Source organism: Meriones unguiculatus, chromosome 5, assembly GCF_030254825.1.
Source record: "Meriones unguiculatus strain TT.TT164.6M chromosome 5, Bangor_MerUng_6.1, whole genome shotgun sequence".
Taxonomy (NCBI): Eukaryota; Metazoa; Chordata; class Mammalia; order Rodentia; family Muridae; genus Meriones; species Meriones unguiculatus.
Window position 1 is genome coordinate 16,989,449 of NC_083353.1, and position 12,470 is coordinate 17,001,918.

The 12,470-nt window shown below is 36.9% G+C and overlaps 1 gene segment (V, D, J or C); it reads left to right on the plus strand.

The window, feature by feature from the left end:
• Nucleotides 1-459: 459 nt before the first annotated feature.
• Nucleotides 460-10,252, plus strand: LOC110540293 (immunoglobulin kappa variable 4-1-like). The segment is given in 3 exon segments: nt 460-520; nt 720-1,039; nt 10,232-10,252. Coding segments are annotated over 3 exon segments (390 nt in total).
• The last annotated feature ends 2,218 nt before the right edge of the window (nt 10,253-12,470 follow it).

The window sequence follows — 12,470 nt, forward strand, 5'->3', positions numbered from 1 at the left end:
TACTTTCAGAGTTCAACAATAAGAGTTCCTGGCAGCTTCTGAGGTTTCTTTTATCTTTTTTATACTAAGGCAAACATTTTTACACACTTTGGATGCCAACAATCGCTGACATAGTGTTCTATTGTTCTCTGTAAAATCATTAAGTAGATTAGGATGGCTGTACCACTTTCTGGAGAGACTTACTGTTCACCATGTCTCTGATTTTAACCCAGATCTGCTGTTAGAGCACCTAGTACTTTTCTGTTTAAGAGCTCTAAGACAATCTTTTTCAGTGATTGCTCATGCTTCCTGTAATAGTATTTTTGACTGTTGATTGACACCAGCTACACTCACAGACACTTCGAAGGCATTTGCTTATGCATTTGCTGACTGTTTTGCATGGGCCCTCTGCAGTCCAGCCCACCTGCTGAGAATTTATAATCCAGCCTTTGCAGTGACAACTGAACTGGATCAGAGAGCATAGGGAGCAAGATGAAGTCACTGACCCAGGTCCTCATATCCCTGCTGTTTTGGGTGTCTGGTGAGAAATTAAAAATATTATTTATAATCTTTGCAGAGTCACCTATTTATAATAAGATATTTAGAGAGGGTGCCAGAGTATTATTAAATAATAACACTCTGACAAAATGAGAGTACAAAGACATTAAATACAAATTTCACATGTTTTAAAATCTGAGTTTTTGTCTATATGCATGTTCATTGTGTATTTCTGATTGTAGGTGCCAGTGCACACATTCTGATGACTCAGTCTCCATCCTCCCTGGCTGTGTCAGAGGGAGAGAAACTCTCAGTCAGCTGCAGGTCCAGTCAGAGCCTTTTACACAGCAGCAACCAAAAGAACTACTTGTTCTGGTACCAGCAGAAACCAGGGCAATCCCCTAAGTGGCTGATCTCCTATGCATCCACTCGGGATACTGGGGTCCCTGATCGCTTCACAGGCAGTGGAACTGGGACAGATTTCACTCTCAGTATCTGCAGTGTGCAGGCTGAAGACCTGGCAGTTTATTACTGTCTACAGACTTACAGTGATCCTCCCACAGTGCTTCAGCCTCCAACACAAACCTCCTTGAGAGTCTCAGCAGCTGCCTGTACCACACACAGCCCAGGCCCTGCACACTTCCCCCTTCTGCATGATAGCAGCTGCACCTGTAAACATGATGAAAAAGTTTGCAGAGCCCTTTACAAAATTTTGGATCCAATCATACTGATGTCTTTTGGTATGAAAAACCTATATATGAAGATGCCAAAAAGGACTAAATATTATCTTTGTATTCCTCTGTATCATATTACTACAAACTCTGCTGCTTGAAATTAAGAGACTTTATTCCTTCCTTCCTACCTTCCTTTTTCCTGTCTTCCATTTTTCGTAGTGCCTGATGGTAGATCCTGATAGGTAATTGCCAAATAAGTTATCTATGCCCAGAAAAATTCAAGTTTCAGTTGAGGAAGTAATTAGGACATTACCAGAAAAATCACAAAATTAGGAAATGACCATGACCATGAAGACAGCACTTCCGAAGATAATAAAGAATACTATATGTATAGAAAAAAGAAGTGGTGTCTGAATTGTGAGAGCACAGAAAAATGTTGATGTCATGAGAGGACTAGATGGACAATGTTAGCGAGAAAGAATATATTAGTATCTTTTCTAACCCTGCAAGACAGAAAACACCATATAGTTGAGGATTAAGGGAAAAAAAAGAAACAAAAAAATAACAATTTAGTCCATCAAGACTCCACCAAATTATAGAAATTAAAAATTATTAGAAATTATTTCTTAATGATCTTTGTGTGCCCAACTCAGAAATACAAATGCACATAGTGTTGGACAAGGCTAAAAAATTGTACCCAATTGTTTGTTTTCTCAAGAAACACACCAACTAGTAATTACATACACTTTCTGAGTCAAATGACAGATGTAAATCTACAAAGAGATCAGGGTCAAAGCAAACTGGAATATAAACCAATGATAAACAAAACTGATAAAGAAAGAATATATGAAATGAGTTAACAAAAGTACAGGTGCATATAACTCATCCTTTTAGTTAACACTTTAAAACAAATAAACCACCATAGAAAAGACTAGAATGTCAAATATGTCCTGATAGAATAGTGGAGTATGTCTGGACTCTTTTCTCGGTTTCTAATAGGGTCACATTCAAGGTATTATCATGGCTGCGTTCTCATCTGCACAATCAAGACCAGTAAGGATGTTGGAGCAACCTTTTTGCTTTGTTTTTCTTTTTCTTTTCATTTTCTTATAGAGTCTCTCTTGAGCCTTAGTTAAAGGCTACAACTCTGATTAAATTCCTGACTCAACCACTCATGAGTAGAAGCCTGATCCTTCCTGTCCAATGGATTTCACACATGCTGACTGAGCATGCATTAAGAAAATCATAAAGGATGTGGAAGATTTCAAGACTACTACTAATCAGCTTGGTCCAGGAGAAGGTGGCTGAACTCTATCCCCACACACAGAAAAATAAATTCTAATTCAAATGTGCAATGAGCTTGTTCTGAAAGAAATCTATATATCAAGCCAAAAAAATTTTAACACATGTGATTTCCATTTTAATTATCGCAGAGTATGGTTTTTTCTTTGCACATGTGCACCTCCATTTATTATCTACTCAATTGCTTATATATACTTTGTTGATTTAGTTCAGACTATTGTAAATAGTGCAACAATAAAAATGGATATGAGGATATACCTATTTTGTTCTGGTTTATATTTGTTCAAGAACATACCTAGTGCAGAATTAAATGTATTAAATGGTAGTTCTATGTTTCTTAAACTTCCTCCACATTGATATCCCCAGGGGCTGTAACAGTGTGCATTCCCTTCAGAAGAATATATTGCTTGCTTTGTCTGCATAGTTTTGCCATTATTTATAGTTGGTTTTATGATTCCTTTTTACTAGCTATTCAGATGAAGTAATTTTTTTATGGCATACTTTGGTTTCTATCTCCTGTCAAAAAGAAAAGCATCTGAAAGCAACAAAAAATCATCTAAAAACACTACTCATCAAAAGAACACATGATTTTGATATCCTGGAACTTTTGTTACCTTCACTCACATCTATTGATTTAAAAGAGAATGGACAATGTGTCTTTTTTTTTTTTTCCTCCATATTACCAGGCTGAGGATGCTGTAGCTGAAGGCACTTTTAAGGCTTTGCCTGGATGACACTGTGTTTACATAAGGCAATTAGCTCATCTGTAATTTGTTGATCTATTATTATTTCTTTCACACAAGTTCAGAACAGTTTCTATTATGTTCCAAATTCATGATGTCAGTTAGACCGTATAAATAAAGAGGTTTTCATTTTAGGTTAAAGCACTGTATGAGTACATTCTGTCCCCTTTCCACCATAATAAATGATGACAGTGCCAAAAGAACAAGGTTAAGTGTGTGTGTGTGTGTTAGTGGAGGGGGAGGTACTCAAAGGCCATGGCTCCCCTCAGTCTGTACTAACATGAAGCAAGACTTATCTACAAAAGTAGCTTACCTTAATTATGGGATGACAACAATAGCCAGAGTTATTTGGACTTTCCTGTGGGGACCCTGTGACCAACAACTCATTTGGTTGTAACCCATACTTGTCAATGGAGGTTTTACTTGGAAGAGGAAGAGGTCTAGTTGAGGTTTTGTCTCTGTTGTTATTTTGATTCCATTAAGATTTCTTTATATATGTATATATAATAAGAAGCATTTCTTCCCTTTCTTACCTTCCTATTTCTTTACCACATAATCTTGCTGAACAGGGAGTAATTGTACTGGTTTCTAACGAGAGCCTTTACCCCTCTGACTACTGTTTATTGTAGTGAAAGATACTCTGCATTCCATCAGAGGAGAAAAGTAACCACCAATGCTATTATAAACCCTGTGATCTAGAATGAATTTGGAACTAAGCAATTATATTCTAATTGGATTTAAGGCTCACTTCATGAGATGGAGCCCATGCCAGAGACGGTTCAGTGCCCAAAAACCTGAGACTAGATAGGCCGTGGACCTAGGAGAAACCAAAATTGTATAGGTTTGCTGAAGGGACATAGTAAGGAAATGACTCCCAATGACATTCTTTTCTACCTGTCGATTAGATTCTCACTCAACCCTCACCAGAGAAGCTACTTCCTGCAGTAAATGGGAACTAATATAGAGACTTCCATGTAGACAAAGTGAAACAACTGAGAGACCTTGGAGAATTCTGTCCTAAATGGAGTGTCTTCATTAAAGCCCTCCATGGCAGGCTCAGGAAACTCTGCAGAAGAGGAAACAGATAGATTTGGTGAGCCAGAACTGATGGAAGACATCAAGGAAACAGTGTCTTCCAGACCCAGCAGGACCAATGCACATATAAACTCACAGAGACTGTGGTAACATACACAGGTCTAGAACGGGTCTAGGCTAGATGGTATCTCAGTGGTGAGAAGGGAAAATGGACATGGGCTCCCCTCCCTCACAAAGGGAGGGACACATATTTGAGTGATTGTGTCTCTGCATAGATCTCTCTGGACTAGAACTTGCTTTGCACCCAAAGCTGGACCAAAACTCAAAGTCTTCCTTCTGCTGTCTTCTCAGCTCTAGGTGTACACATGCTAATCTCCACTCCTTGTAATGACACTTTATATACTTTATATATTTTCTGTTTCTTGTACTTTGTATGTGATACTGTGTCTATAATTTACTTCTGATATATTTTTTCATTATTAGATGATATGAAAATTTCAAGGCTTTTATTTCTGCTATTTTATTCATTTTTGTTCATTCAATTTTTTTTCTTTGATGGCAACATTTTCTGAAGTTGTGATCTACTGGTCTTTATAAAATTATTCCTTGATGTTCTGATCAGGAAATTGTCTCCTGTGCCAATGAGTTCAAGGCTCTTCCACACTTTTTCTTAGAAAAGATTTAGTGTGTCTGGTTTTATTTTGAGGTCTTTGATACACTTGAACTTTAATTTTGTGCAGAGTGATATAAATGGTCTATTTGCATTTTTCTATTTGTGGACTTCCACTTAGTCCAGCACTATTCGTTTAAGATGATATATTTTTTTCCCATCGTATGGTTTTGGAATTTTTGTCAAATATCAGGTGTTCATAAGTGTGTGGATTTATTTCTGGGGTTTCTATTCAATTCTGTTGATCCACCAGGCTGTTTCTATGCCAGTACCATGCAGTTTTTATTAGTGATATCTATAGTACAGCTTGAGATCAGGGATGGAGATACCTCCAGAAGATCTTTTACTGTACAGGATGGTTTTAGCTGTTCTGGGTTCCTTGTTACTCCATATAAAGTTGAGAATTTTTCTTTCAAGATCTGTAAAGAATTGTATTGGTTATGTGATGGGAATTGCCTTGAATCCATAGGTAGGTTTTGGTATGCCATTTTTATTAAGTTAATCCTGCCAAACTATGAGCATGGGAGATATTTCCATTTTCTGACTATCTTCTTTTATTTCTTTCTTCAGAGAACTGATTTTTTTTTATACAAGTCCATGTGGATCTCTGAGTAAGGGGAGCAGGGGCTGCCTCTATCATGAACTCAGCTGACTGCTTTCTGATTACTCGAACATGATGATGCAGCCTTGTAAGGCCACGGAGTAAGAAGATCTATGCAGTCCTGATGAGAGTTAACAAGCTACGGGTAGAAGACAATATTGGAGCACTCCCCCTTTCAATGGACTAGGGGAAGGGATGAGGGTGGATGGTGGGAATGGGGAAGTTTAGGGAGGGGACTTCAATCTGGATATATAATGAATAAATTGTGAATAAAATAAATATTTTTTTTAAAAAAAAGAAGAAGAAAATTATTGCTTGATTTAAAAAAGGCTGTGTGCCCTCGTCTGCAGTGATTTTTTTAATCTAGTTACTGTGCAGGCAAGACCATCAAAACCCAGTTTAAAAACTATTAATTTCTAAATTACCATAGAAGATGAATTTCTGGAATTAAACATGCTAACGAGAGTTGATCTACAGGGATGATTTCATGAAGAAATCTAATTTGTTCCATTCTCCTTCCATTCTCTCATTTAAAGCCCTCTTTCAATTCCATGAAGTTGTGCGGAAAATGCTTGTTAGTTTCTGTTGGGTTTACCTTTGTTGTGAGATTAAAGCTGCTCTGGTCACAGGTTTAAATTAATGACTCTTAAAATTTCCACAGAATATATTCTTGGCTTCGCTCTTTTGTTTTCCTCTTCTTTATTCTTATCATTTCTTACAATTTATTTAATTGTATCCCAAATGTGCCCCCCCTTGTCTCCTCCCAATTCCACCCTTCTCACCTCCTTTTGCTCCTTCTATACCCCTCCCCTAATCCACTGATAGGGGAGGTTCTTCTCCTCTATCTGACCTTAGACAATAACATCTAATCAGGATTGGTTGCTTTGTCTTCCTCTGTGGATTGGCAAGCCTGTACCCTCCAGGGAAAGTAATCAGAGAGCCTACCACCTAGTTCATGCCAGAAAAAATTCCCTGCTACCCTTACTAGGGACTCCACTTGGAGAATGAGCCTATGAGCTACATCTGAGGCAGGGTTTTAGGTCCTCTGTATGCATTGTCCTTGGTTGGTATATCATTCTTTTTAGGGCACCCAGGGCTCAGTTTTTATGGCTTTGTTGGTCGTTTTATCTCCCCCTTCTTTCATAAGATTCCCCGCACTCTGCCCAAAGTTTGGCTATGAGTCTCAGCATATGTTTGATACCTTGCTAGATTGAGTCTTTCAGAGGCCCTCTGTGGTAAGCTCCTGTCCTGTTTTGTTTTCTCACTCTTCCGATATCTGTCCCATTTGCCTTTCTGAATGAAGATTGAGCGAGCATCTTACCCAGAGTCCTCCTTCTTGCTTAGCTTCTTCATGTGTACAGATTTTAGTATGTTTATCCTATGTTATATGTCTTATATCAACTTATAAGTGAGTATATACCACGTATGTCTTTCTGCTTCTGAGATACTTCACTCAGGATGATCTTTTATAGATCTCACCATTTGCATGCAAATATCATAATTTCCTTATTTTTAATGATGATTAGTATTCTATTATGTAAATGTACCACAATTTCTATATCCATTCCTCCTTTGAGGGACATCTGAATAGTTTCAAGCTTCTGGCTATTACAAAAAAAGCAGATACAAACATGGTTGAACTAATGTCCTTGTTGCATACTGCCTAGGAGTGGTATAGCTGAATCTCGAGGTAACACTATTCCTAATTGTTTGAGAATGACCCAGATTGATTTCCAAAGTTGTACAAGTTTACATTCCCATCAGGAATGGAGGAGACTTTAGCTTTCTCCACATCCTTTCTAACATGTTTTGTCATTTGAGTTTTTGATCTTAGCCTTTCTGATGGGTGTAAGGGGAAATTTGAGGGTCATTTTGATTTGCATTTTTCTGATGACTAAAGACATTGAACATTTCTTTACGTGTTTCTCTGCATTTCAGTATTCCTCCATTGAGAATTCTCTGTTTAGCTCAATACCCCATTTTTTAATTGGATTCTTGATTTGTTGCTGTGTAACTTCTTAATTTCTTTATATATTCTGGATATTAGCCCCCTGTCAGATATAGAGTCGGTGAAGATCCTTTCCCAATTTGTAAGCTGTCATTTTGTTCTGACAACAGTGTCCTTTGGTGTTCAGAATCTTTTCAGTTTCACAATGTCCCATTTATTGATTGTTGATCTTAGAGCCTGTGCTGTTGGTGTTCTCTTCAGGAAGGTGACTCCTGTGCCAATGAATTTAAGGCTCTTCCCCATTTTTTTCTTCTAACAGATTTTGTCTGTCTAGTTTGACATGGAGATCTTTGATCTACTTGAGCTTTAGATTTGTGCGGGGTGAAGAGTATGGATCTATTTAAATTTTTCTACATGAAAACAACCAGTTAGCCAAGCACCATTTGTTGAAGATGTTGTCTTTTTTTTGCATTGTGTAAAGTTTTGGCATCTTTGTAAAAACTCAGATATCCATAAATGTATGGGTATATTTCTTGGTCTTCTATACGACTCCAATAATACACCATTCTGTTTCTACACCAATACCATGCAGTTTTTTGTTTTTTTTATACTTGTTCTATTATATAGCTTAATATCAGGAATGAAGAATCCCCCAAAAGATTTTTATTTTAGGGGATCATTAAAGCTATTTTGGATTTCTTGTTACTCCATATGAAGTTGAGAATTTTTCTTTTGAGGTCTGTAAAGAATTGTGTTGGTAATTTGATGGGAATTGCATTGAATCTGTAGATTGCTTTTGGTAAAGTGGCCATTTTTGCTACGTTAATCCTAACAGGCTATTAGCATTGGAGATCTATCCATTTTCTGATATCTTCTTTTAATTCTTCAGAGACTAGAACTTTTTTTTCATACAAGTCTTTGACTTTCTTGGTTAGAGTTACACCATGGTACTTTACATCCTTTTTGGCTATTGCAAAAGTTGTTGTATCCCTAATTTCTTTCTCAGCACATTTGTCTTTTGTATACAGATGGGTGCCAATTCTTTGCATTAATTTTATATCCTGCCACATTGTTGAAGGTATTTATCAGCTATAAGAGTTCCCTGGTAGAATTTTTTGGTCACTCATGTATACTGTCATACCATCTGCAAATAGTGATACTTTGACTTTTTCCTTTCCAAACTGAGTCCCCATGATCTCCTATCATTGTTTTCTTAATCAAGCTAGATTTCAAGAACTATGTTAAAGATATATGGAGACTGGACAGCCTTGCCTGTCCTCAATTTTAGTGGTATTGATTTTAGTTCTCTCCCTTTAGTTTAATGTTGGCTATAGGCATGCTCTATATTGCCTTTACTATGTTTAGGTAAGTGTCTTGTGTCCCTGGTCTTTCTAAGTCTTAAAACATAAACTAATGTAACATTTTCTCAAATGCTTTTTCAAACTCAAAGCAGGTTATTATGTTCTTTTTTTTTCTTTCAGTTTGTTTCTTTGGCTGATTTCCATTTATTGGACCATCCCTGAATACCTGGGATGAATCCTACTTATCCTAGTGGATAATATCTTTGATATGTTCTTGAATTCTATTTGTATTTTGTTGAGTATTTGTGCATCAGTGTTTATAAAAGAGATTGGCCTGAAATTCTCCATCTTTCTTGGGTCTTTGTGAGGTTTATATATCAAGATGACTGTGGCTTCACAGATTGAGTTTGGTAATGTTCCTTCTGTTTCTCTTTTGTGGAATAGTTTGAAGAGTATTGGTGTTAGCTCTTCTTTGAAGGTCTGGTAGAATTCTCCACTGAAACCATCTGGCCCAGTGCTTTTTCTGGATGGAATAGTTTTTTGTTTTTTGTTTTTTTATTAATTACACTTTATTCCTTTTGTATCCCTCCATATTCCCCTCCCTCCTCCCCTCCCAGCCCCACCCTCACCCCCAACCATGCTTGGGGAGACTGTCCTGCTTCAATGGCTGTAAAGGCCTGAATGATCATGGCTGCCTGATGGCCAACTGTTGGGCAGAGTGAATGGAATTTTATGTAAGAAGTGGGAAATAGTAAGAGCTGGAGAGGACAGGGCCTCCACAAAGAGAGCAACAGAACAATTAAATTTGAACACAGGGAACTTCCCAGAGACTCATACTCCAATCAAGGACTATTCATGGAGATAACCTAGAACCCCTGCAGAGATGTAGCCCATGGCAGCTCAGTCTCCAAGTGGGTTACATAGTAATGTGAAGAGGGACTGCCTCTGACATAATCTGACTGGCCTGCTCTTTGGATGGAATAGTTTTGATGACCTCTTCTATTTCCTTAGGGGATGTAGGACTATTTACTTAATTTTTTTGCAATGGAGACCTTTGATGATATCTTATATTTCCTGAAGGGAAAAAGGACTATATACTTTATATATCTATTTTTGATTCAACTTTGGTAAGGGGAATAGATCAAGAAAATTTTCCATTTCTTCTAGATTTTCAAATTTTGTGGCATATGGGCTTTTGAAGTAAGACCTACTAATTGTTCAGATTTTCTCAGTGTCTGTTGTTATGTCCCCCTTTTCACTTCTGATTTTGCTGATTTAGATAGTACCTCTCTGTCTTTTAGTTAGTTTGGCCAAGGGTATGTCTATCTTGTTGATTTTCTCAAAGAACCAGTTCTTGGTTTAATTGATTCTTTGAATCGTTTTATTTGTTTCTAATTTACTGATTTCACCTTAAATTTGATTGTTTTCAGCCATCTACTCCTCTTAGCAGTGTATACTTCTTTTTCCCCCTGTCTTTTAGGTGAACCGTTATGTAGCTTGAATGAAATGTTTCAAATTTCTTCTTAAAAGCATTTATTGTTATGAACTATCCTCTTAGCACTGCTTTCATAGTGTTCCATAAATTTGGGTAAGTTGTGCCTTCATTTTCATTGATTACTAGGACATCCCTAATTTCTTTCTTTATTTCTTCCCTGACCCAGCTGTCATTGAGTAGCAAGTTGTTCAGTTGCTATGTTTGGGTAAATTTTTGTTATTTCTGTTGTTATTGAGGTGTAGCTTTAGACCATGGTGGTGAGATAGGATACAAGGTATTATTTCTGTCTGTCTGTATTTGTTGAGGCCTTGTGACAACCTTCATGGTCTTTTTTGGAGAATATTCCATGAGCTGCTGAGAAAAACAAATTCTTTTTTCTTTGACTGAAAAGTTCTGAAGATGTCTGTTAGGTCCATTTGAGTCATGACCTATGTTAGAGTCATTGTTAATTTGTTTAACTTCTGTTTTGTTGACCTGTCCTTTGTTGAGAGTGGGGTGTTGAAGTCTCCCACTATTTATGCATAGGGATATATGTGTGGTTTAAGTTTCATTAATGTTTCTTTTTCAAATGTGGGTGTCCTTATACTTGGGGAATCGATATTCAGAATTGTGAGGTCTTCCTGGTGGAATTTTTCTTTGATGAGTATGAAGTGACCTTCCCATTTCTTTTGGTTAATTTTGGTTGAAAGTCTATTTTATTAATTTTAGAATGGCTACTCATGCTTGCATCTTTAGTCCATTTGCTTGGAAAGCTGTCTTCCAGCCCATTACTCTCAGGTAATGTCTATCTTTGTGAATTAGTTGTGCTTCTTGTGTGCAACAAATTGTTGGATCTTGTTTATGCATCCATTCTGTTAGTCTGTGTCTTTTTATTGGAGAATTGAGTCCACTGATGTTGAAAGAGATTAATGACCTGTCACTGTCAGATCCATTGATTTTGATGTTGGCTGTAGTAGCATGTTTGTGTGCTTGGTTACTTTTTGTTTTGCTGTAGTGAGGTTAATTATTTCCTTTCTTTTCTTGAAAGTAGTTAGTTTTCTTAGGTTGTATTTCTCCTTCTAGTGTCTTCTGTAATGCTAGATTTGTGAGTAGGTATTGTTTAATTTTGTTTTGTTGTTAAATATCTTGTTTTCTCCATCTATGAGGACTGAGAGTTTTGCTGGGTATAGTAGCCTGGGATGACATCAGTGTTCTCTTAGGCTCTGCATAATATCTGTCCAGGCCCTTCTGGTTTTCACAGTCTCTTTTGAGAAGTCAGGTGTGATTCTGATGTGTTTGCCATTATATGTTACTTGGCATTTATCCCTTACAGATTTTAATATTTTTTTTCTTTATTCTTTATATTAGTGTTTTGATTATTATGTGGCAGGAGGATTTTCTTTTCTGGTCTAATTTATTGGGTGTTCTATAGGCCTGTTATATTCTTATAGGTTTCTCCTATAAATTTGGGAAATTTCTTCTATGGTTTTGTTGAAAATATTTTCTGGGCCTCAGAAAAGGGAATCTTTTATTTCCTCTATTCCTATTATTCTTGGATTTTGTCTTCTCATGTTGTCTTCGATTTCTTGGATGGTCTGTGTCAGGAATTTTTTTAGATTTCACATTTTCTTTGATGGATACATCAATTTCTTCCATTGTGTTTTCCAAACCTGAGATTCTTTCTTCCATCTCTTTTATTCTGTTGGTTATGCTTACCTCTGTTTTTCCTGTTTTATTCCCTAAGTTTTTAATCTTCATAATTTCCTCCCTTTCTATTTGCTTCAATTTTCCAATTCTATCTTCAGCTCTTGAAACATTTTGTTGAATCCCTTCACCTGACTTACTGTATTTTCCCATTTTTCCTTCAACTCCTTCACCTATTTGTTTGAACATTCCTCTGTTTCTTTTACTTCTTTTAGTATCTTAATGATTTCCTCTCTGACAGCCACAAATTGTTTGTCTGCATCTTCCTGTATTTTTATTTATCTATTTGACTTTATCTTCCTCTATTTATTTATGGATGGCCATAATCTGCTTGTTTTTTATCTTCCTCTATTTCTTTATGGATGATCCCAATCTATTTGTGCTACATTTATGTTTATTGTCTATTCATAATTGCAGGTGCTTGTGCAGACATTGTGATGACCCAGTCTCCATCCTCCCTAGCTGTGTCAGCAGGAGAGAAAGTCACTATCCGCTGCAGGTCCAGTCAGAGTCTTTTACACACTGAACTCGGAGAGAACAT